We start from the raw sequence: 25229 nt of genomic DNA, 5'->3' as shown, positions 1-25229 counted from the left end.
GGCTGGACGATCCGGACGTGGGGAGAGCCTGACCGCCGCCCCCACGCCCGGAAGACTTCGGGGTGTGGCCCAACAGCCCTGTGGTGGCAGCAGTGCCGCGGAGGGAGGGAAACGGTGGTCTGAACACCAGGCGCCCCAGGCAGCCCCTGAGACCCAACCCTGCCGGCGAGATGGTGGCACTGGCACGCTTCGTCCCCACGTACTCCTGACGATCTGGGGGGAGGAGCACAGCTTTTCAAACACGTCTGGGGGAAAATGACTAGATTTAAATAAAAAATTATGTGAAGCAAACCGGGGCGTCTCAGCAAAGATGTTAGGAAGCCTGGGCTTGCGGAACAAGACACCTGGCGGCCGGGGTCAGGGCTGCCGCGGGCAAGTCCGCGGGACCAGCCACACTGGGTGAGGAGCTGGGCCGCATTAGGAGGGAGGCTCTCAACGCCAACACGGGGTGCGGAGAATACAGGCCCTGCTCTAACGCCATGTGAAAAATAAGGAAGGTGCCTCACCAGACACGCGACCCTGGACATTCAAGAGTGAGGCTCCCGCCCTACTTTGAGTTACAGCCAAACACACACACACACACACACGTGCCCATGCACACACGTGCACACCCCCTCGTTTCTCTGGGGCCGGGGACCGCCGGCATTCAGCTCCTGTTCAGCGCTGCAACCAGGCCAGCGGCCCCTGGGCGCTGACCCTCTGACCCGGGCCTCTGACACTGGCCGGCCTGCACTCACCAGGGGCCCGACGAAGCCGCGCCTGAAGGACTTCGTGGAGCGTGGAGGAAGGTCAGTGGGCCTCGGGGAAGAGGGGGGCCCAGGCCACCGCCGCGGGGGCCACGCCGGCTTCCCCAAAGCCTGGTGGCTGGCGCGGGTCCCCGGACCCTCCATCCACGCGGGGGTGGCGGACGCAGGCATATCAGATGAGGTGGCCAGGTTCTGTTTTGAGCGAGGGCGGGGAGCCACCAGCCCTGTTTCCCGGTCTTCTACCACCATCTGTTGGCGGAGGTGGAATTCCAGCGGTGGGAGGACACGCCGGGTCGTTGCACAGGACCACCTGGCCGCCACAGAGCCTGCCGCTCCACGGGCCGCAGCGTCGGAGCCTTCACCACCCAGACCCACAGACGCGCTCGAGAACGTTTGGGGAGAGGGCATCTCTCTTAACAAACAGCCTCATGATTAGTCCCAAGGGTCTCCCAGCTTAACCGGGACGGTGGCACGCGCCGGCCAGCTCCTCACGGCTGCCAGGAGCCTCGCTCGCGTGTCAAGCACCCCCGCCTCACAGCCCCTCGGCCGTCACCTTGCTGTCCTGTGACCCCCTGTCCCTTCCCTTCTCCATTTGCAAGTGGATCCTACCTTACTTTCCTGTGAAAGCTCTCTGCATGTTGTAGACACCTGTCGTTTCCCTGGTATTTGTTTTGTGAGTTTTCCAAATACATCACTGGCCGACCGTCGCAGCTCGCTGCCTCCCCACAGCGGAAAACCCACATCTTGTTTTAACGTGACCACCTCATCTGATTTGGGGTTTTTGCAGGAAAAGTCTATTCGGAACATCACAGATTCGACCTCTGGGTCACCCTGAGTCGTACACCAGACTTGGGAGGTCAGAGAAGAAGCCAGGGAAGTTGAAGCCTCCGCCTGGGGCAGGATGCGGGCGCCCAGTGCCTCCCGCAGGTCTGGTTTTCCGATTAGACAAATACTGCACTCCACACAAGCAGCTCACGACCTGCTGAGGAAAGGAACGCGCTCCTGGTGACCTTGTTCCCGTGATGGAAGCAGGATTGCGCCCGCCGTGGGGACCCCTGCTCCGGAGGTCCTGCCTCTGACGTATTAAAATAAAGGGGTCTCACATGCTGTTGGCTTTGAGTCGGAGACAGCACTTTGGTGTGGCTGGCGGTCAGGCCGGAGCGACCCCGAAACATCACTGGTGCCGTACGGAGTGCGTCTTGCTGGTGGTTTTAGTGTGACCGGGCGGCGTATTTGGTGCAAAGGCCACCGTTCCCAAGACACAGGCCTGCGACCCGGCATGATGTTCAGCCAGCCGCGTGCTCAGCTGCCACCCTCTGCTCGCCCTTCGGCTCCCGGTCCACCCGCCGGGCTCCCTGGCAGCAGCGTCTCAGGAGGAAAAGCTGTTGGCCCCCGGTAACGCCATCTAGCAGGGAGCGAGCTCAGCAGAGCACATTCCTGGACGGACGACCGAGGGAGGCATGTCCGCCAATAACTGGGTGCCAGGAGCCAGATTACGTCTCCAGGGTCTGCGGCCAGACAGGAGGCAGCTCGTCTTTCCCGGCAAGTGAGCCAACGCCGAGGGCATGTCAGGAAGCCCATAAAGGGTGAGCGAGCTCCGGAGAGACACCAGAGGACGCCCGCCCCGGGGAAGACATCCTCAGGACGTCCAGAGGTTCGGCTGAGGAACAGCTGAGAGGTAAGCTCCTACCCGCCGGACGACACGAACCTTGCGGGACACGGGCTTGGAGTTTGGGGTCCCCCGTAGATGAGCACAACAGGGAGATGGGGCACGCGCGAGAACTGGAGTTTCCCAGGCGAATTTCTGGAGGCGATGCCCTGGGTGCACACACAGCGTTAAGGGCCTCCCACGTCTGCCTCCGGGGGTCTGTTGGCGCTCTGTGTCCTCGCAGGCTTTCTGGTTTTCCCTTTGTTTGCCGGTTGTCTCGACCCCAGGAGGGTCTGCAGGGCTGAGCCTCTGGGGCAGCCAGGCAGAGGAGAGCAGCCAGGTGTCAGCCTCAAGCTTTACTTGTCGTGCATGAATCACACCAGCCCCTGGTTTCTCCGGGGGCTTCTGCCCGGACACCCGAGGGGTGCCCAAGCTCCCTGGGGACCGCTGGGGGCGGGTGCACACTCAGGCTGTGTGTCCACCTCTCAGCCGGCGACACGCTCGCTCCTTCAACCCACCGGCACATTGACTCCGTGCTGGCGGACGTGGCCGATTGCAGCCCCTTGCGGTAAACTGCCGCATCCGGAAGTTTCTGGAACGTAAGAGAGGGTATCCACAGCGGATTTTCTGGATCTACAGGGAGGCTTCCAGCAACACATTAAGGCACTCAGAACCCTCTCCTGACGTCGGCTCAGCCCCACGGTCCTCGTACGCACGGGCACAGCCAGACGGTCGCGGCACCCAGCGCCACCTTGAAGTTGCACGTGCCCACCGCAGCCGGCTGTCGTGCAGGGGACAAGCCCTGTGCCTCGAACACTGATGTTCCCCAACTGGGAGGGTGCCGGTGTGCATCCCCATCGGGATGAAAGCCAGCGACGCGGGAGGGCCTGAGGCGCGGGCCGGGACACAGGGCCTTGTGTCACTCCCTGGGCCCCGACAGCCAGGTGCTCCCAGGACAGTGCAGGGCCCAGGCGGCCACAGGCTCCTCCGAGAACCTGGTGCTGGAGCACAGGGCTGGCCGCCCACAGAGACATGGGACAGGCCACGGAGGGCACCCCTGCAAGACCCAGGCTCCACGTGCCCTCATGGGGGACCTGAGAGCAGGAGTCCAAGAGAATCGCTCGTAAGGGACACGTTAGGCAGCGGCCTGACCCTTCCCTCTCAAATAGTAGAACTGAACTTTTTAGTGAGGGTGTTCTGGCACATTCTGCCCCGCAGCCAGGAGTATTTCAGACCAAGGGTAGCCGCCGTCAGGAAGCAAACTGTGACCCCAGGGGCAGTGCTGGTGACGGGCAACCAGTGGTGGTGGGCTTGTCGGCCACACGTCAGCTCAGCACAGACAGGCCACAGCTCCACAGTCACCGCTCCACGGTCGCAGCTCCACGGGCCACATCCCCTTGGCCACAGCTCCACGGGCCACAGCTCCACCACCACCTTTCCCTAAGACTGGAGCACTCCAAGGGCCAAGAGGGAAATAGGAGACACAGACCCAGAAGTTGGCCTCCTGGGGACCCCTGTCCTTCTCCAGGGACCCTGCCCTCCTCTCAAAGCTTCTGCCTGCTCCCAGAATCCCCCGCCCCCTCCTCCTAGCACCCCTGCACTCCTCCTCCCAGAAACCCCACCCTCCGCCCCGCACCCCACCCTCCTCCCAGAAACCCCTGTCCCCTCCTCCCAGCACCCCTGCCACTCCCAGAACCTTGCCCCCTTCCAGAGACCCCTGTCCCCTGCCTGGCCCCATCCTCTTTGGAGGCCTGGGGGACAGCACTGAGTCACTCTCCAGAGCCCAGAGGCCCTCCTCTTGGGTCCCAGACTTTCTGTTGTCAGGACAGAGAAGTCTCAACTTCTTAACTGAGAATCCCCAAACCCTGCAGTCTCCTTCTGACCCTGACTAGGTGTGAGGGACACAGGTCTTGACTTGCTTCTACGAACCCCCAGAGAGCACAGTTGGGGCAGCCCTCCCAGGCTGACCACCACCCACCTCTGGGCTCATGTCCTGGGCCCGGGGCTCTGCTGCGTGTGCCCACAGGGCCTCCCCCATGAGCCTGTCCCTGCCCGCCCAGGCATGGAGCCCAGAGGCCCTGGGCCAGGGGGAGCTTCTCTCCCAATCTCCATACCCTCTGGACTCAGGCAGGAAGCACCCCCCACTGCCTTCACCCCAAAGGTCACAGGGTTAGGGTCAGGACGGTCCCCAGGGCTCCCCACCACACACTGGCAGCAGGAGGGGCTGAGTGCCAATGGGCACCCTGAGGTCTGGCCCAAGCCCTGCACACCTTCACGATGCTTTCCTTGTGAGCCTTTCACTCGTGTCCCACTCACTTAACCGATGTTTGCACGTTGCCGTGGCCCCAACTCTGTAGGTGTTTCCTGGGTGTAGGCATCCTGGGTGCTGCGGACGCTTCCAAGAGGGCTCCCTGCAGCAAGAGAGGAGACAACGGGGTCCCTAAGATAGGTCAGGCAGGCAGGGGCACTGTTTCCCCCAAACCTCAACTTCCGGGAGGAGCCGCCATGTCGAGCCCGTGGCCTCAGCTCCTGGGCCGCTCGCGATGAGTGGGCACACAGTGGCAGCCGGGGCAGGAGGGGTCAGCAGAGCAGGCCGAGCCAGGGCAGCAGAGGCGTGAGGTGGACAGAGAAGCCCTCGACGGAGTTGCCTGGATGGGGTGCCCGGCGGGGGGCGGGGGGTTCCTCAGAGCCACTGTCCAAGGCCCGACAGCGTCCAGTCCGTCGAGGATGGGCACTCTGTTAAAACACAATAAAATAAACTGTAGAAAATTATATTTAAAACACATAAAATATAAGCCCAGATTTTTTTTTTACGGAATCCACACAAAATTCCTGTCAAACAGCTGTGAAAGTTCCTAGCCTCTTCCCTGCAATGAGACCTGGTTCCCTGGTCCCGAAGGTGCCGCCACGGAGCCCTCAGGAAGGGCCAGGCAGGGGAGGCGTCTGACCGCGGAGCCAGGACCCGCGGAGCCGGGCTCAGTGCCTGATGGCGGGCGGCTCCTTTTCCACCTCACTGTTCTCGGTGTGCACCCGTGTCTCTGCGCCCCAGCACGTCCCTGCTGTGCCCGTCGGTCCTTGCCCCGAGCTTCCTGTGAGGAACCCCAAGCCTCCAGCTTTGGGAGACGTGTGTGAAGCACGATGTCAGAAGATGAGGTCACCTTTAAGCTCTCTCTCTCTATTTTGAGTGCCGCTGGCGCACACGCAGGGGCGTCTCGGTGTACAGCTGAGTGACCGGATGGCGTGTACGTTCCGCTGTGCTCACCACATGTGTGGCCGCACCTGTTCCCACACGACGCCATCACGGGATCACTGACCGCAGCCCCTGTGCTGCGCCTTTCATCTCCAGGACGTACTCTCCCCGTAACTGGAAGCGGCACCTCCCGCTGCCCTTCACCCCTTCCGTCCACCCCCCACCCCTCCCGTGCGGGGCACCAGCGTGTCCTCTGCCTTTATGGCTCTGATTCTGCTCTTTGTGCGATTATCCGTTTGCTTTGTGTGTTAGATCCCACAGACAAGTGAGATGCGACGGTGTTCGTCCTTCTCTGTGTGACGTATTCACGGAGCGGGACGCGCTCTCGGGCCACCCGCGATGTTGCCAACGGCAAAATTCCAGTCTTTTTATGGCTGAATAACACCCCGTCGTGTGCACCCGACGTCCTTATCCCCCCATCGGTCGGTGGACGCTGGGCCGCTTCCGCGTCTCAGCTGCAGTAAACGGAGAGGAGCACCAGCTTTCCAAATCAGTGCTTTGCGGGGGTGTTTGGCGGGGGTGGGGGGGTACCCAGTCATGGAATTTTGGGATCCTAGGGCAGCTCTATGTTTGACTGTGTGAGGACCCTCCACGCTGTTCTCCACGGCGGCTGCACCCGTTGCATTCCCACCGACAGCGCACGAGGGCTCCTCTTCTTGCACACCCTCGCCAGTTTGTCGTTTCTTCTCTGAGTCTCGCCGTCCTCCCAGGTGCGCGGCCGAGTCTCATCGTGGTTCTGATCTGTGCTTCCCCGATGATCAGTGATGCTGAGCATCTTTCCACACGTCTGTTGGCCATCGGATGTCTTCTTTGGAAAAACGTCTGTTCACCTCTTCTGCCCAGTCTTAGTGGGATTGCTTGGGTTTTGTTTTGTTTTTTGGGGTTGAATTGTATCGGTTCTTTATATATTTTAGACACCAACCCTTTATCCGATACTGTCGTTTGCAAACACCTCCTCCCACTCCACAGGCTGCCTTTTGGTTTTGTTGCCGAAAACCTTCACTGTGCAGAAGGATTTATCCTGATCCAGTCCCAAAAGCTCATTCTTGCTCTTGTCCCCTTGCCTCGGGAGACGTGTCTGGAAGGAAGTCGCTGCGGCCGAGGTCAGAGAGATTACTGCCTGAGCTCTTTCCTAGGACTTTTACGGTTTCAGGTCTCGTGTTCTGAGTGTGTTTTTCTGTATGGCGTGAGAAGGTGGCCCAGTGTCATTCTTCTGCACGTAGCTGTCCATGTTCCCAGCGCCGTTTGTTGACGAGACTGTCTTTTCCCCATTGCGTACTCTTCCCTGTTTTGTCCTAGCGAAGGGTTTATTTCTGGGCTCTTTGTTTTGTTCCATTGATCTGTGTCTATTTTGGGGACAGAATCGCACTGTTTGGATGACTCCTTTCTCCAGGTAAACACCATGTCAGTTATCAGGCGTCCACCAGGTTTCTGTGACAATCTCAAAGCCCTTTGATGTCCTTCCTCCTTGACCCCGGCACCCACCCTGGGCCACTCTGGTCTCTCGTGATCGTGTCCGCCCCGACCTGCTTCCCCGCACACAGAAGCCCTCTGCAGGACTCCCATCTCACTTCCTTCCCTTGGGGTGAGCATCGCCCCACGTCCCCATCAGGATGGGCTCCGTCTTCTCCTTTGCCTGACTCGCTTCCCTCCACGTGTTCGTACAGTGCCGTCTGATGAGACGTCATTCGGCGTGAGAAGCTCTGCATTCATGGCTGGGTTTCCACCCTCCTCCATCGTCACGAGAAGGCATCTCTGACGAGCCAAGCACACATGACGCATGATCGAAGCCGAGCGCCCCGTGGCACGGTGGACACCACGGTTCTCACGGTCAGATGCTTAGGGCAGCATCGGCTGTGCTGTGACCCTCGGGCTGGGCCAGCGCCAGATACAGGCAGACCCTGGCTGCTGCTGGCACGCGTCCCTACATATAAGCCCCCTGGCAGATTCGGGGCGGGGTCCCCACAGCGGGGCTCTGAGCACCCTGAGAGCACGGTGGCCTGTGGTGTCATCACCTGGCTCTAGAATCTTATGAAATCCCATTACAGAAGCGTCCGGAAGACCCTTGAAGTGCGAGGATGCCGTGTGGGGCAGCAGAACTGCCCGGAGGGGTTAGCGAGCTCCCAGAAACGCGAGGGAACATCCCGGTGTGGGGGGCGGAGCCAGCCCCGCAGCTATTATCAACTGGTTCCCTGTGCTGTGCAGCACAGGGCACTAAGTCCTGCCAATTTTCCCTTTTCCAGAAAATGAGTAAGAGCCACACTCTGAAGCACCCGGGAAGAGTCGCCGTCGACGCTGGCGTGATAAAGACGTTCTGGGAGAGGAAAATCCAGCTGCACACAGAACAGCTGCAGAGCGAGGCCATGAGGATGCGCAGGAGCGCCCTGGACAGGTGAGCTCGCTGAGCCCCAAGGCCTGGGGTGCTGCAGGCAGGAGCCCCCACACTGGGGCCACCTCTGCCCTCACCACTCCCAGCCACCAGCACTGCCCCCCCCCCCCGTCAGCTTCACAGCAGGAGGGACTGAAAGTGCAAAACAACACCCACAGTAACTCGGCTTACCACCGCCACCTGGGTCACCAGGTGCGAGAGGAGAGCACCCATCCCTCCACCCCCACATGCTACCACCTACCCTCCATCCCTCTGTCCCACACCCCATCCCTCCGTCCCTCTCCCCATCCCATCCCCCACCCCCACCCCATCCCACACCCCACACCCCAACCCTCCTTCCCTCCATCCCTCCATCCCACACCCCATTCCTCCATCCCTCAGCCAACCCCTCCATCCCCCATCCCTCCATCCCATACTCCATCCATCCATTCCACCCCCCACCCCATCCCACACCCCACCCCCATCACTCACTCCATTCCCCATTGCTCTGTCCCTCTAATCCTGAAGGTCTCGTAGGAAGTTGTCAAAGAAGCCGTGTCTGGCTAAGACTGATTTTCTGACAGTTGCTCCCACTGAGTGCAGGATAAATTCATCATACTTCTCCCCACACATTAGCAGATCCAAAGCCCCCTTTTACCCCTGGGATGGAGGCCAGGGCCTGTGGGTGCTGAAGAGGGTCTCCTGGGCGACCCCGAGCAGACTGAGGAGAGCCTGGTCTCAGCGACAGCTAAGAGGACAGATTAGCACATAATTCGCACCTAGACAAGGGCTCAAATGGACAGATATTCCAAAGTGGTCACAGCTTTTATCCCCAGATAGCACCGGCAGCTGCTACCCTGGGAGCCCAGTTGGAAAGACCGTGCCTGGCAGCCGCGGTGGGACCAGACGTGGTGCTGACCTTGCCAGAGGTCTGGCTGCTGGGCGGGCCCCCCCCCCATCATCCAGGACGTCTCCCCTGTTAGGCACAGTATGGGAAGCCACGGTGCCATCCCCTGCACGACGCATCCCCCTCCTAACCTCTCAGGGCAGGGGTCCCAGCAAAGAGCCCAAACATGGGAAGAAGGGACCTGCTCTAAGGCCTCCTGCCAGCCCTCAGCTCCCTCCTGCGGTCTCCACCCTTGTCCTACATGTGCCATCAGGCCCTAGAAGCTTCTGGATCTTCCGCCCACGGGTGCAGGCCCCAGGGATGGACTCCGGGTCAGACAGCGAGAGTGTGGTCAGCGATGGCCGAGTTAGTCTGGGCTGCTCAAAGACAGACTGTGGAGGGTGACAGTCTGCGAGCGACATACGGCTGGTTATTAGGCCACAGTCCACAGCCAGAAAGATTGTGCCCTGTCCCCGGGTCAGCAGCAACTCCTGACAGCATCCCCTCAGCCATCCCATGGGCCCCCAGGAGCCAGGGGCTTTTTGACGTCTGGCCCCAAGCCCAGCAGTCAGCAGCTGCGGCCTGTGATGGGGCAGGGACGGGCCTTCACATGGGGGCCTGCTGCTGGAGGCACCGCCCTCATTTAGGTCCCTGGGTGTGGGGACAAGTGTCCATGCACCTGACTTTCACCAGTGTGTCCCCAGCCTCTGAGGTCTGCGGAAGATATGTGCCCAGCCCACACTGCACCCCCCAAACCCAACCACACACCAGGGCCTTAAGGCATCGGACGGCCGTTGCCTGCTCATGGATGGCCAGGCCGTTCCCACCCAACCACCCCCGTGTGTGGTGCTGTGGTCACCTTCCAGGCAGGTGGGCTGGGCGGGCGGGCAGCGCACGGACGGAGGGGGTACCCAACAGGGGCACTGGTGAGGGGCCCTGGCCTACCGTGGGCACTCTGTCCCGTCCTGGTGAGCACATACTCCTACCCAGCACACCAGGCCCACTCGAAAACTAGTTCAGGACATGGCTCAGTCTCTCTGGGCCTCAGAAGTTTCCAGAAGCTGCTTCCTGGGCAAAGCGCTTTCCCTCTCTGGGCTAGAGACCCGAGTGAGCCCCTCCATGTGGGGCAATGGCCCCCGGCCGGGACCGGCCGGCCCCGGGAGGTTGCAGGGTTCTCTGGGACCCCACAAGGTCACAGCCTCTGGCAGCCCAGGAGGGCCGGCTGGCTTGGAACATGTGCTCAGGTGCCGACAGAGGCCTGGCTGCCACCCGGCCCTGAGACGCTGACTCACAGGCTGAAATTATCGCAGGCTCCGTGGCGAGTGGGCTCAGATGCTGGAGGGGAGGACCAAGGCGCTGCAGGGCCCCCCGGAGGTGGCCACCCGGCCTTCCCTGCTGGGCACCGAGCCCTTCCACACGCAGGACACCACCGCCGCCTGAGGCCTGCAGATTCGTCCTGCCCCGGGGCCCGAAAGCCCCCAGGCTGAGTGCCGGGGCTCCAGGACCACCACTGCCTGGAGCCAGAGCCATGGATAAGCTCACGGGCTCTCCTGGCAGCAGGTCCCAGCCTGGTTCTGCTCTTCTAGCCCACAGCAGGTGCCCAATAAAACCTAAGATAACCGGATTACATGTTTTCTGCAAAATTTTCCTCATATCTTTAGGTTTGCACATGTTAGAAGCTTGCAGTGGTGCTGCTAGCCTGGGTCAAGCCACCAGAAGCAGGAGCCCGAGGGGGACTGGTCTGGGGGACCGGGCTGTGCCCCCGTCTTCTCTGCCTGAGACTTAAACACATCTGTCCGCCCTCTGATCACAATATGCACGTAAATCTCCAGCCCAGGATACTGCCCCACGTGACACTGTGTAAAGCTTGTGCTGGTCCAAATCCCCTTGAATTTCGTTCATGACCCAGAACGTCTCAGGATGTGTAGTTACACATCCTTATTTTTACAGTTGGAAAGGTGTGTATTTCCCGAGTCCTCAAAGGCCCTTAGCGCCAGGATCCGGTGCTTTGCCACACTCCGTCCTGTCCCTCTGGCGCCCCCATGGTGGCTGTGACCGCCCTGGAGGGTCTGCAGGGCCCTGCACACAGCTGAAGCCAGGCCGCCAGAGGACCTGGGCCACACTCACCAATGGGGACCCAGACTGCAGCCGGCACCGGTCCCGACAGGCGAGCCCAAACCCCACCGCCCGCGTTCCTACTGCGTGCGCCCACTGTCACCACTGCATCCCGTCCTCGGTGACACACGACCCCGGCTTGGGGGATGGGATCTAGCCCACGGCGTGTCTCCAGACGTTTTATTTTGTTGTGACCCCCTGATCAAGTTGGCAAGCAGGGAGGATAAGCACGGCTTCACCAGTCATGGGACACTGCCCAGAGAAAGCACATTGACCGATAACTAAGGGACATTCGGAGCTGAGCACGGACTCCTCGTAGGGCATTTCCAGAGCTGACCACACAGACCGGGCAGAAAGACAGGTCCGACCCGACACAAAGCACGGGTGTCTGGCTAGCCAAATGAGCAAGTGGAGAGAACACGGCGAGCGTCCCTTACGACACCAACCCATGAACACGTGTTTCCCCGGTCGCCCCCCGGGCTGTCCATCATCACTCGTGAGTCAGGAGATTCCAGTGATAAACACGCTGGGGAACATGGCCATTAATAGCCCCAAACAGTTCCTGAACAGAAGTCCCTCGCTGACACCCGCAAAGCCCTGGGCTGCTGGAGGGTAGCTCTATCTGATGATACTCTTAGAACGCTGTCACTGTCAACACTCATCACCTGAGCTGTCCAGTTAGAACGTGGCGGGGCGGGAGAGCGTGTTCACGCAGCAGCCCTTGCCGCGAGGCTGTGCAGAATCTTCCAGAACAGCCGTGCCCTCCTTGCTGCGTGTCAGAGCCCGTTTCCCTCCGATGACCCACCACCTTCCAACACCAGGCAGTTGACCAGCCACGTCTGTGCTCTCTCCGTCAGTAAGCGGCCCCCCAACAAAGCCCAGCCGGGCTCCCAAGGGGGAAGCGCTGGGTGAGGAAGGAGGGAGGCGTGGAGGGCAGCCCGCCGGACCCCAGCCCTAAGGGCCCCTCGGGGTCTGGGATGCAGCTCCCCCTCCACACACACCCCTTCTGTGATTCGCCTCAAAGCTCAGTTCGGCTGCTCGAATTTCAACAGACTCTACTGTGTTTCTTCCGGAGGAGGAAACGGCTCGGCTTGGAGAAGTGGGGGTGCGGCTCAGGCCTCGCATCCTGGAGGAAAAGAACCAAACAGGATGTTTTGCCTCTTCCCGTAAGCAACCACCATGCAGCAGGGCCTGGAGTGCCGGCAGGAAGGGCACGAGCGGGTGGGGGTAGGAACGGGGCAGTGGGCCCCAAGGGAGGTCAGCGCTCACCCAGGCCTGCAGCTGGGGCACCGGGCTCTGGCCACTCTCGGTGCTCCTGCACACAGCAGCTGGGCACCGGAGAGGTGCCTTGTCCCTGCCGGGCAGTGACGCACACCCTCCCCTGTTCTCTAAAGCCGTGCGGCCCATCTGCAGTTCCTTCTGAAGTGACAGGACATGCTGGTCTGACACGTCCTGCCACAGTGTGGGAAGGTTTTCCATAACCCACACCAGACGGTACCAAATCCAAAATGGTGCCGTAGAACCACGTGCGCGTCACCACGCACCTCTGAGTACTACCGCCTAACTCTGAGCGTCACCGCGCACCTCTGAGTACTACCGCCTAACTCTGAGCGTCACCGCGCACCTCTGAGTACTACCGCCTAACTCTGAGCGTCACCGCGCACCTCTGAGTACTACCGCCTAACTCTGAGCGTCACCGCGCACCTCTGAGTACTACCGCCTAACTCTGAGCGTCACCGCGCACCTCTGAGTACTACCGCCTAACTCTGAGCGTCACCGCGCACCTCTGAGTACTACCCGCCTAACTCTGAGCGTCACCGCGCACCTCTGAGTACTACCGCCTAACTCTGAGCGTCACCGCGCACCTCTGAGTACTACCGCCTAACTCTGAGCGTCACCACGCACCTCTGAGTATAAAACGCAACTATGAAATCATGGCTACACTTCGCGATGTCCCCAGCTGCCCCAAACTTCCTCTGCTGGCAGGTTTGTGCGAATGTGGTCACACAGTGAACCAGTGACCCTGCGTGACTCTGATTGACTAGAGACCACATGGCCCTCTTCCTTCCTTACCTGTTACTGGTTTGGTCCTCCAGCCTCTCCAGTCCTTTAAAATGGCGGTTCGCTCTGGAGTCTGCAGGGATTCAAGGTAGAGGTGCGGCTGATGCCTCCCACCAAGAAACAGCATCGGGGGCCTCAGTGCACAGCCCTCCCCTCCCTCGGATGTGAAGTATCCCCTGGTCCCCACAAAGTCCAAACTGTGCTGATGGACCATCTCATCAGGGACCGACTTCCCCCCATCACCCTTCCCCCTCATCAGGGGCTGACTTCCCCCATCCCCCCTTCCCCCAAAGCAGGGGCTGGCTTCCCCCCATCACCCCTTCCCCGAAAGCAGGGGCTGGCTTCCCCCCATCCCCCCTTCCCCCTCACCAGGGGCTGACTTCAGGTGGGGCAGCTCAAAATCAGGAATCCAGCTGGTGCCCTTTGCAGAGTGGGATCCCAGCTGCCTGCTGAAGGCCTCCGGCGACGCCATGTGGTACCTGCAGGATCCAGCCACGTGACAGGGCAGGTGCTCTGGGCACTGCCTGTGTCCCAGTGCAGGGCATGACTGTTCTGGGTCCCCAGCTAATCAGGGTCTGTTTGGTGGAGGCCCCTCACCCCTGCCCTGCAGGTGATCTCCTTGAAGTCCTCCCTCAACTCAGAGCCCTTGCTTCTTCCCCAGCTTGAGAAGCTCGTGTCACTGTGCCCACCGCCCTGGGTGCAGGAAGCGTGATTCATCCCTTCACCAGAACATTTAGCAAAAATCAGGAAACTGTTCACACTTTGAGGCCCCCAACTTTGGCTGAACTAACAGTAATTGCATTTAAAACGTGTCTGCCTTTGGTTCTCTTCGAGATGTTGTAGACATTCCATGTCTCCATTACCAGTTGAGTTCCCAAAAATAGTTATTGCTACATCATACTGAATTAGACCCAACCTGGTCATTCAGGCTGCTCAAGAGCCAGGTGTGGGCTCAGGTGCAGACTCAGGTACAGGGTCAGGTGCGGGCTCGGGTGCGGGCTCCGGTGTGGACTCGGGTGTGGGCTCCGGTGTGGACTCGGGTGTGGGCTGTCCTAGATTTGAGTCCCAGGCTTGCCCTTGGCATTGTAGCTGGTGTCTGTGAGTCTGAAGACTCCCATGATTATGAAGGTAAACGTGGCGCTCGACATACCTGATATGCTTGTATATGGGTCTGCCCCCCAAGTGCGTATACTGCATTCACTGTCAGTTTTATTAATGTAACTTAGTTCTTTTTTAAAAAATATTTTATTTATTCATTTGAGAGAGAGAGCACGAGTGGGGGGAGGGGTAGAGGGAAAGAGAGAATCCCGAGCCGACTCCCCACTGAGCACGGAGCTGACCCGGGGCTCGATCTCAGGACTCGGAGATCATGCCTGAGCTGAAACCAAGTCAGACAGATTCTCAACCAACTGAGCCACCCAGGCGCCCCTGATGAAACTTAAATCTTAATGAATTAATTATTAATGATTTAATGAAATTTAACTACTCATAAAGACTAATGTTAATGATGCTGATGATGGCTGGAGTTTGCTGGGTTTTAACAAAAGCATCTGATTAAACAGAAACAGAACAGCTGCCATCAATCCCCCCGGCGCAGGGCTGCGCGGCCCACCAGCGGCCACACGGGGGCGCCGCAGGACAGCGCGGGCTGCCAGGGGCCGGAGGAGGGGACGGCTTAGCGGCATCTGGGGGCAGGGGCTGGAGGAGGGGACCAGCGGCTGGAGTAGGGGGCGGGGATGGGGAGGGCCCAATGTGGCCAGAGGGGCAGAGGGCCCAGGCGGACCCCCACGTCTTTACTCCCACCAGGGCGGCCTGGCTTGGATCCCTCAATCAGAAGAGACACCAGGCTGGAGACCCGTTTCAGATATTAACCCCCTCCCAGTGTGGACCTGGTGGGCAGGGTCCCTGAGCAGCGGAAAGTGTTCCAGAGGGGGTCTTCTGGAAGGGGCAGGCTCCTCTGACCAGCCCCTCATGGATGAGGGTGGGGACGGTCGCCAGGGGCTGACCCAAAGGGAGGTTCCCCAGGACGGGGTCCACCCCGCCCTGGGACCCCCACGACTGCGGGTAGAGCGTCCCTGGAGAGAGTCCAGGTGCAGTGCCCACGATCGGCACTAGTCCCCCAAACACCCATTTCCAGGGAAAGCCAGTGAGTGGGGAGGGGACCCCCGTGTGGGGACCAGAGAGCCAGGCCTTCCTCACCAGGCACACCCCTACCCAGCCACCCAGTTAGGTCTTCACACCCAGGGTAGATGGGACACCCAAGGCGCTACCTGCCCTAGGACAGAGGGCTCGCACCTGGTGTAGACAGGACCCTGAGGGTGGGCAGTGGGTCCTGCCCTTACAGTGAGGGTCCCACCCAGTGTAGACAGGGACCTGGAGAGTCTGGGTTTAGGTCTTTCCCGGATCCCAATGGCTCCTGGGAGGGCTGGCAGAGGTCTGTAGGCCTTGCGTCCCACACAGGCGTGGCCCTCAGTGGAGGGTGGAACCTTCCGGGTGCGGGTGTCTGTTGGGTTTCTGGGAGCAGGTGTGCGGGACTGGACATGAGGTCCCAGTGCTGACATTCAAAGGCTCACCTGCACTCCTCTGTCCCCGCCAGCAGTGCCCACCCTCTCCCCATACCTTCCCCAACAGGGTCCTGTAGGATCCAGGTCAGGCCTCGGGGCAGCTAGACAGCCCTGGACAAAGGTTTCCATACACTCATCCCACCCCCACAAGGCAAGGCTTCCCCAGACCCTCTCATCTGACCCCAGGGTCCCCCAGACAAAGCCCAACCTCCCTGTGGCCCTGGGGGCCAGGCCCTGCCTAGAAGAAGAGAGCGTGGAGGCCTGACACAGCCGAGTCCCCCTGCCATACACCCACCTGGCTGGGAACCATGCAACCCAACCCCCTCCCCCTTAGACGTGGTCTTTGAAGACGGAAATCCAGAGTGTGACTGACAGACAGGAGGGTTCTGACTTCTGGTGTGGACAGCATTTCTCAAACCACATCAGAGCTGGAGGTGTCCACGGTCCCGGGGGCTGGTAGTGCTGGGTCTCGGCCCCTCCCCTCTGGGCAGGATGTGCCTTCCCAGCTGGGGGGCCGGGGGGGGGGACATCTTCGGTAAAGATGCATGCTGGGGGGGTCACCAGCCAAGGCTCAGGGGGGGCTTTCATCTTTACCCGGAGTCGGGGGGAGAATGGCGAGCCACCTGCTCCAGGAAAATCCCGTGGGAGCACCCGGGAACGCTGCTGGTGCGGTGCTGGGACTCAGCACAGGCTGGCCTGGGCGCCTTGTCCCGTCAACCCCACCAGGAATCCAGAAGCCGTCGGGGGAAGAAGTGCATGTGATCCACTCCCCACTGGGACTGACGGGGACAGCGATGTGCCCACCACACCCTCCCACCTCAAAACCTTCTCCTGGGGGTTGGCATCCTCGCAACCCAAGCACACTGTGTGGCTTTTTCCTTTTGACTTTTATTTTATTGGCTCGTAACACTCACACAGACAAGCGCCTGGAACACGCGTGGGCAGTGTGGCGGGTAATCAGTGTGGACATCCACGAAGCCACGACTCACGCCAACAGACAGCACAACGGGGGCAGGAGGGGGAGGAGAAGGCTGAGGGCCCCCACGCGGAAGCCGCAGCTCGGGGAGGGTGGGCAGGGGTGGCCCGGGGGCCCGGGGGTGCGGGCGGGGGCTGAGCCGCGCCACTTCGCTGCCTGGCGGCTCTGCCGGGGGCCGGCCTGGCCGTCAGGGGCTGGACTTGTACAGGTACGCGATCCAGAGGATGCAGACCGTCACGGAGACCCAGATCCACACTTCTTCGTAGGGGTCGAAACGCGGCGCGCACCAGCCGTCGTCCCAGCACAAGTCCTCCTCCCAGCCGGACTCGGAGCCCGACCTGCGGAGCCTGGCCCTCGGCTGCCTCCTCTTCTTGTCATGGCCATGCGGGGCCGGGCCGCTGCTCCGGCGGCCACTGGCAATGGAGCCGAGGCCCTTGTATTTTATGATGTTGAAGACGGAGAAGGGGATGGTGATGGAGCCCTCGCTGATGGTGACGGGTCTCCGGGTGCGGGTCCCTGGAAGGGGCTCACGGCCAGCTGGGGCAGGGCCGTCCCCGCCGCCCTCCTTCTCTTCGCCTTGGCTGGCGTGGGCGGGAGGCTTCTTGCCTTTGTCTTCATCGGTAAAGATGAAGGGGAAGGTGACGGAGCCGTCGACGTAGGGGAAGGAGTCATCTCTGATGACGTTCGCCAGAGACGAGGGGAAGGTGATGGAGCCCTCTCCATCATCCGTGAGGCCAATGATGTAGGACACCGGCCGCGGGCCGCTCCCAGCGGTGCTGCCGTCAGAGCCCTTCCCCGCGTTGGTGGGGCTGGAGAGGGAGCCTCGGCCTTTGAAGATGAAGCCCTTCAGCTCGAAGGGCTTGATGCTGCTGATGACGAGGCCTCTGCCGTGGAGGATGGGGCACTTGATGTTCACCGGAACGCCGCGGCCCTTGGGCGTGGCTGCGGAACTGGCGGGCAAGTAGATGGAGCCCTTGGCGATGATGAGCGCCCCGCTGGGGTCAGCCGTTGGGAGGGAGCCGGGCCCCGGGCCGACACGGCCCTGGGCACCAGCGGCGAGCCCCTTGTCCCTACGCACACCCGCGAGGGAGAAGGGGACGGTGACGATGTCGTCGTCCTGGCCGAAGAAGTCGCTGCTCTCGGAAATCGGGTTCCTGATGAAGTCGGACACGGACAGGGGGATGGTGATGGAGTTGGGGGTGTAGCCCCTGGCGCGGTCGACCACGGGCCCGCTGCCAAGGGTGAGCAGCTGCTTGCCGGCGGCGGGGGTGGCCAGGTCGCCACCTCCGTACAAGGTGTACCTGCCCTTGATGGTGGCGGGGCTCTTGACCTCGGGCCCCCAGGCCGGGTCTGGGGGCTTCTGGAAGAAGCAAACGCCCAGGTCACAGGCCTCACAGCGCTCGCCAAAGCAGATCTCAGGGCACTGGTCTGAGTTGAGGGTCTCCCCATAGCACTTCTGCATGATGAACAGGACCAGCTTGTTGAGGAAGAGCCGGACGTTCAGCAGACTCACCTGGCACTCTCCCTGGGCGTCCGGCGGGCACAGCCGGCACCGCTGGCCCCAGAGGCGCATCTTCACCAGCCCCAGGCGGCTGTCCTCATCCAGACACGTGTGGAAGAGGATGTGCACGTGGGCCGAGGACCAGCCCCACTGGCAGCGACCGCACTGGAGCCTGGGGGTGGGGAGGACAGAGGCGGCAGTGAGCGGAGGGGAGGGCACGGCCCTGGCCCCACACAAGCCCCGGAACCCCGAGACCCCTTCTGCAGGCGGACGCCCCTTGCCTGCAGCGCGTGATCTGAAAAGCCAAAAAGCAAATGCCTTCTCCTCGGTTTGGCACCAAAAGCCCGCTCGGGGCTGAAGCCCGGCCTGACACCTGCAGGAGGTCACTGCCCCTGCTGCCGCCTTCTGCTGCCCTTCCATCTTGTGACTCGGGCTTCGTTGTCCTGAGGACATGTCACCAAGAGCCAGACACCGCCCTGTGGATACCCACAAGAGGGGAAGCAGGTGTCTGTCCTCCTGTGCAGAGAAGCCTGGGGAGGCCCTGGAAGAAAGAGCCCCATCCCCACAGAGAGAACGAGAGATAAACTGAGTGGAAGAATCTTGGGACACAGAAGGCAGGGGAGAGCTGGGAGGGGCTTGGGGCTCCCAGGACAATGGCGAATGAGCCCCTTCGACTGGTCCACTCTGGCTCCAGACATGGGCGCAAGATTGCCATGCACCACTGGGGCTGAAGAAGGTGCTGGTCCGGGGCCTCTGCAGCCACGTGCCCCAGGCCAGGCAGGTGGGCCCTCTCTTGGTCACAGACGAGGGACCACATGCACACACACATGGGAAACCCACCCAGCGTCTCCCAGGCAGCACCATCCCATGGAACTTCCCGTGATGTTGAGGGTGGGCTCCATCTGCACGGCCCAGCCAGCAGCCCGCAGCCACAGGTGGCTGGACACGGCTAGTGCCCTGGGGAGCTGAATTTTCAACTTCATTTCAATGTAATCCAAGGCCACGTGTGACCAGTGGCTGCTGTGTTGCAGAACGTGGGACGGTGCCTTGAGACCCGCCCCCCCCAACTCCCTGGTGTCTCTATCTGTATGAAAGCTGAAAGGCACTGGGACAGTGTTTGTGACCCTCCTCTATGCCCTGAAGGCGGTTCTCCAGCTTGGCTGTGGGGACAGGGGCTTCTCAGACACACCGAGGGCTGATTCTCCTAACACCTGGGAAACCCAGCATCCCGCTGAACACCTGGCCCCAGGGGTTTCAGACACTGGGAGTTGTGGCGTCTGTGTCAAAGGGTGGCTACGCACAGAATCCCCGTGGTGACCCGTCCGTGAGGCCCCCTCCCCCACGGTCCCACCTCCCAGCAGGCCCCTGGAGGGCAGAGGATGCCTGGCTGGGTGGGGTCCCTGCAGGCCTGGCCCATCCCTGCTGCTGTCACCATGACAGTGAGGAACGGGGCTCACACGGTGACCCCCATGACACCGGGGCTGCGAGCCTGGCCCCTGCTTGGCCCGCAGCCCAGGCCAGACACAGCTCCCCCCTCTCTGGGCCTCCCTTCCTTCAGGGCCCTCTGCAAGGTGGGGCCTGAGCACAGGCACCTACCCACCCCCTGCTCTGGCCGTCAGTGCTGCCATGGAAACCAGGAGATGCTGCGGTGAGCAAACAAGCCTGTCACGCGCGGGTGGCCGCGTCACCCCCCAGCATCCACCCCCCCCGCTTCTGCAGGGCTCCGACTGGGATGGCCAGCACTGAGGGACTGAACAGAGGGGGCTCCCCCACACCTCCACCTCCCAGGAAGGAGAACGAACACCCGGCCCACCTACCTGTTGGGGGCCAAGAGCCGGCTGGATGCATGGCCCCCCTTCCGCCCCACAAGGGGCTGGACTGCACCCAGCCTGGGCTCCGGACTCAGGGCCGACCGAGCCGGTGGCTAAGCACCTTCAGCAACCCCCGCCCAGCACCCCAGAGGAGCCCCCCCCCCATAGCACACCTGGAAAGCCCCCTCAGTCGGTACTGAAAACCGCCGCCCTCCATGTGCCCGGAGGCCAGGTTCTCCTCGGGGACCAGCTCCCAGGTGTCCTGGGGTTTCCTCTTGGCCATCAGCTGGGCCAGGGTGCTGGCCCACACGTCCACCCCGTCCATGCTGGCGCCGGGCTCTGCAGTGCAGTCTGACAGCTGCGTCAGCTCCGGCTCCAAGGAAGCCTGGGGTCCCACATCCTGCATCCTCACCAGCCAATCGCCGTCTTGACAACCGTCCAGTCTCCATGGCAACCGGGTTCGTCTCCGAGAAATGAGAAACAGACCTTTTTTTCTTATCCCCTTGAATATTTTTTATTACGCAAGTGATATATTTTCATTTTAGGAAAAACCAGAAACAGATAAACACAAAGGAAAACATACAATAGAAAATAAACTGTACAGAATCATCGTGGCGCTGGCATCCACACGCGTCTCCACGCACATGTGTGTATAAAGTTTTGTATCCATTTTTCACAAGCAGGAAATCACACTAAACATATTATGATACAGCCTGGCCTCTTCAGCACATGGCATGGCGCAGACGGCGTTGCACACCCATCCGCGTGTAAGCGTCTACCGTCTTGGCAGCCCGCAGCTCATCCGTGTGTGCCCTGCCTCTGTCCCTGACCGCTCGGGGCGCCTTCTTTGCCATTGGGAACGAGGCCGGGAGGAAGTGTAGTGAACATGCGTCACTGCAAATTCCCCCATGGGCTTTTTCCAAACTTCATGTTGGCTGGAAACGTAGAACGTTTACGTAAACAACGGCTGAAACACAACACAGGGCGTCACGGTTACTGCACCGGCTAGTTGGGCACCTGAGGGCAGCGCCCCACCACGCTCCGTGGGCTCCTCCCGTGCAGAGGCACCGCCAGCCTGGCCGGGACCCCTCCCAGCTCCACGACCGGAGATGCTTCCCTTTGCTGCTTTGGGCTTTAAGTAAATGGAATCGTGCAGGATACATCTTGTGCATGTGTGTCTGGGCCCCCCGCCCTCCCCCGGGCGGACGGAAACATCACTGCAACCAGCCGCCACCCACGCACGCGAACGGGCTGCTGTGCGCCCCAGGTGAGGGTCCTGGCGCCGGCTGGACAACCACCCTCTGGCTTCAGAACAACCGCTTCACCCCTCCCGGGAGCTGGGCTCCTGGGCCCTTCCCCTGCTCTGGTGGACCGTCCACCTGTCCCCGTGTCCCCGTTCCCCTGCCTCCGGGCGGGTTCACTGTTTCGTCTTTCTCTTCCCTCCTCGAGGGCTTCGGAGGCTGCGCTGTGGTCCTGTGGCTTTGGTGGTGGCCCCCAGAAGCTCCAGTGTGGGAAGCGAGGCCACACCTTCAGAGCCTAGAGCAAATGCTCTGCCCGCGCTGGCCTTACCCCCTGTGGTGCCCCAAACCCCCACTCACCCCCTGTGCCTCCACGACGGTCTCTCTGACCTGCACGCGAACGATCCTTCTCCTTTCTCAACCACTGACCAAGTCTCTGCTCACCTTTGTCCAGTCTGCCGCTAACCCTGGCAAGTGAGTGGATGTCCTTTTCCTGTTGCATTTCTGAAACTTCTTGGCTCTCTCCACTATGTGCCATCTGTCAGCCTTGCAGCTAAGCATCCTCACAGCACAGGAGAGGAAGTTATTGGGAGGTGCTCCTGGGAAGGCTCCGTCCTGCGGGACCAGCTAGCTGGGGAAGACCCACGCCCCCGGAACTGTCCCCTGCATCTGTTCATTGATGCAGACGTGATGACTGGCACCCCTGCAGCCCCCTTGGACCATGAGGTGAACTTGCGGAGGGAAGCCATGTGCAGAAGAAGCAGAAAGGCCAGACTCTGGACCCTTGATGACAGTTGAAGTCACTGTACCACCTCAGGATTGCCTACTTCTGGGTTTATTGTTCAAGAGAGAAGTAAACATCCTGCTCCCGATTATCATAAGGCTTATCGTAAGACCCTGTGTTCTGGGTTTTCTGGCTCATCAGACAGCCAGTTCCAGCAATGCTAACTGATATGCTGGAGCTGTGCCTAAGGCCCTGGGTTTTGCTGGTTGGTCGAGGGCCACTGTATGTGGGCGGGCATGCGTGTGGTCCCGGTCACGTGGCCATGCAGGGGTCCGAGGGGAGGGCCTTAGCCTGGTCTGCGGAGGTCTGCAGAGCTCTCCCTCTCCACGTGGGCTCTCTGGGCCCAGCACCATGACTACTCCCACACCGTGCTGGGTGTGGGACCTGCACTCTGCCCAAGCAGTACCACAACTCCGTCTGCCCAGCCCACCCGCAGCCTCCTCTGCTCCAGAGGCCACCACCTGCCTCTGAGTTTAGGGAGGTCATGGTACCATGACTGACCACGACCACCCAAAAATAATCTCCTTGCTCAGGAACTTTCTTACACCTCTCCCAGAAGACCGCTCCAAAGACATGGGTGGCAGACCCCAGAGAAGTCAGCCTCCACATGCCTCTTTCCACACCCCCATTTATCCGTCCCCTCAAACCCACAAACCAAGCTCTCTGCAAAAGCTACGACGCGGTCAGCTAACGGTTGACTTCTTTACCAGAGGGGACGATGGATGAAGCAGAACACGCACATCGCTCGGCCGACGCCCGAGGGGCCTGGCGTGACCCTGAAACTGGTCGGCTGTGTGTGGTCCACCTGTGCGGACACGGGTCCCTCCGACATGGATTCTAGGAATGAGGCTTGCTAGCAACCCCTCCCCCCAACTCCGACCTCCACCCTCTGCCCACCACTCTGTGACCAGCCTCCCCGACGCATCGATGACTCCAGAACGGGCTGGGCTTGGGACGGAGAGTGGTGCCAGGGCACCAGCACTGCTTCAACGCTATTGCCCACCTGACGGAGACAGCGCTCTCCTGTCCCCCATGGACACTCTCCTTTTGGCTCACACCCACCTGCCTGGCACTCACCTTCTTGAGTTCAGCTTTTGGAGAAGGCAGCCGGAAGGCGGGGTCAGCCCTCATCCCTGGGTGGCCTCCAGGTGGAGCGTTTGAAAGCAGACGAAGCAGCCCCGATGAGCCATGAGGACTGTCTCCTGTAGCTGACGATGCTCAGAGCCTCTGTCCCCCTTTGGGCCTGGGCGTGGCCTGGGCTGGTTCCCCCAAAGCTGGTCCATGCCATACTGGACCAGAGAAGTACCAACTTTGGGACAGGACAGCACAGCAAAGGAGCCAAAGCTGGAAGCCAGGCTGGGAAAGGAGGGCATCCCAGGGTCCAGCTCAAGGCCAGCTAGCCGACTGGACCCCACTCTGTGTGTCTGGAAGGAGAGAAGTTGAGAGAGACAAACAGACAAGGAGAGAAAATCAGGTGGAAATAATGGCACTGGGCTCACCCAGCTCCCCCAAACCTCAGCTCCAGGGACTCAGGCCACTGGGCAGACCCCAGGCCCAGTCCCCAGCATGCAGGCAAGGTGTGTGTCTCTGGGCTGCGGGTGGGTGGGTGGGGGCCCTGGAGTCGGCGGCTGAGACGGCAGCGTCTGCACCGCGGCAGACCCTGGTCCAGCGTTCTGCTCCCACAGGCTCTTCCCACCCTCCCACCCCGCCATCCCCCCAAGTTCCTCGCTCTGGCGTCTCTGGCATCAGCCTGGCTGCTGCCCAGCTGAGGGCCAGGCATGTCAGCCAAGCGCTGGTGGGGTGGGGGCTCGCCCTGGAAGGAACAGTGAGAGCCGCAGAGACCGACCTTGGGCCCTGAGGGGAAGGACAGGGATCTCAGGGCTGGCGGTGCCCGGTGGCTGGCACTTGGCCGCACACATCTTTGCCTAAGTGTGTTCGCCACGTAACTAAGCGGCCACATGGCAATTTCACGAAGGATAAAGACATAGCTGTCTAATAACAGCTTGGTTTGACAGTTCAGTGTCCTCCCACTGGTGCAGTTTGTTTTCACGTCTCCACTGAAATAAGCAGGTGTGTGCAGAGCGGGGCAGGGGGACCCGCCCTCGCCCACGTCCACCGTATGGAGCGTGGCCGTCCCAGGGGGCAGGGGGCCGCCTGCGCGCACACCGGGGCAGCCTGGCGGCGTGGCCTCCCAAGCTGCACCTGCACCCCCTCGGTGACCAGCCGGCGAGGAGCCCGGGCAGCGTCCACGGTGCGAGGTGGACCGGACACACATCTCACACACAGAGTAGGCACGTGCACGGGAACACGTCCACGTGAACACCCGTGTACGCACAAACACGTGTGGAAATGTGAACCCCGAGTTCACGTTTAAACAGCGGCGTTCCAGGACGCTGACGACGGGAGGAGGGAAGCTGGGATTCTGCCGGACAAGCCGGCCGTCGCTACCCCTGTGCACAATAAACAGCGTCAGAGTCGGTCAGACCTCTACAACGGGGCGCTTAAATTGGGCAGATAACTGGGGTGCTCTGTTCTAACTTCTGGGAAATGCTTCAAAAACAGGCTAGAACAAAAAGTTTTTATTTGCAAACACTATTAACCATTTCCTGTTCCAACCTCAGAAATCGCAGTGAACCTGCCGCGGCCTCCAGGGCCACACCGGGTCGGGTCGGGCCGGGCCGGGTGACATCACCTCCCTGCCTCTCGGAGGCAGTTTCGGGATGATCCTTCTGCTTCCTGTGTTTTACCATAAATGGAAACTTCCCTGTGACTGGGCTGCTGCCTCGGGAAAGCGCAGGGGGATCCCCCTCTCCCCCACTTTCCATCGTGCTGGCTCATGTTCGGCTCCCCCGCCCGCCCGCGCACCCTTGCCTGGCGTCACCGCTGGGCTGGCACCTTGGAAACTAGACTCCTCTTCTCAGACGGGGAGGGTGGGAGGGCCCAGGCAGGAAGCTTCTCCAGCCCCGAGAACAGACCCTGCTGAGAGAGAGAAAGAGTGGCACCCACCTTGCGAACGACCCTCCACCCTCCAGGCCTCCGGAGCTTCCGGCGGGAAGCAGCTGGGTGGTGGGCTTCACCAGAGAGTGCACACGGCCACAGGAACACGGGCACACGGCACGGAGCACGCGGGACAGAGGCTGCGGCGCCAGACCCCCTGAGAGTCTCAGCCCCATCCCAGGCCTCAGCCCGCCACAAAGCGCGGTACGGGCACAAAAAGGGGTCTGCTGGAGACACGCACACAGGCCGTGCAAGAAAGGTGGACAGGGTCGTGCCACAGGAAA

At 61.2% G+C, this 25229-nt stretch overlaps 2 protein-coding genes across 2 annotated transcripts; one reads left to right on the top strand and one right to left on the bottom strand.

The window, feature by feature from the left end:
* The first annotated feature begins 7890 nt into the window (after positions 1-7890).
* On the top strand, positions 7891-10512 carry FAM240C (family with sequence similarity 240 member C). Its single transcript, XM_044381627.3, has 2 exons — positions 7891-8036; positions 10209-10512. The coding sequence occupies exons 1-2, from the start codon at positions 7891-7893 to the stop codon at positions 10336-10338; spliced, it is 276 nt and encodes a 91-aa protein (XP_044237562.1). The 3' UTR covers positions 10339-10512.
* A 6289-nt stretch (positions 10513-16801) lies between these two features.
* RTP5 (receptor transporter protein 5 (putative)) lies at positions 16802-20251 on the bottom strand. The gene is made up of 2 exons (XM_026489891.4): positions 20100-20251; positions 16802-18287 (listed from the first exon to the last, which is right to left on the bottom strand). Exons 1-2 carry the CDS (start codon positions 20249-20251, stop codon positions 16802-16804), a joined length of 1638 nt encoding a protein of 545 aa, XP_026345676.2.
* Between the last annotated feature and the right edge of the window lie 4978 nt (positions 20252-25229).

Source organism: Ursus arctos, unplaced genomic scaffold (genome assembly GCF_023065955.2).
Source record: "Ursus arctos isolate Adak ecotype North America unplaced genomic scaffold, UrsArc2.0 scaffold_1, whole genome shotgun sequence".
Lineage (NCBI taxonomy): Eukaryota > Metazoa > Chordata > Mammalia > Carnivora > Ursidae > Ursus > Ursus arctos.
This window is presented reverse-complemented; position numbering and strand designations above follow the sequence as displayed.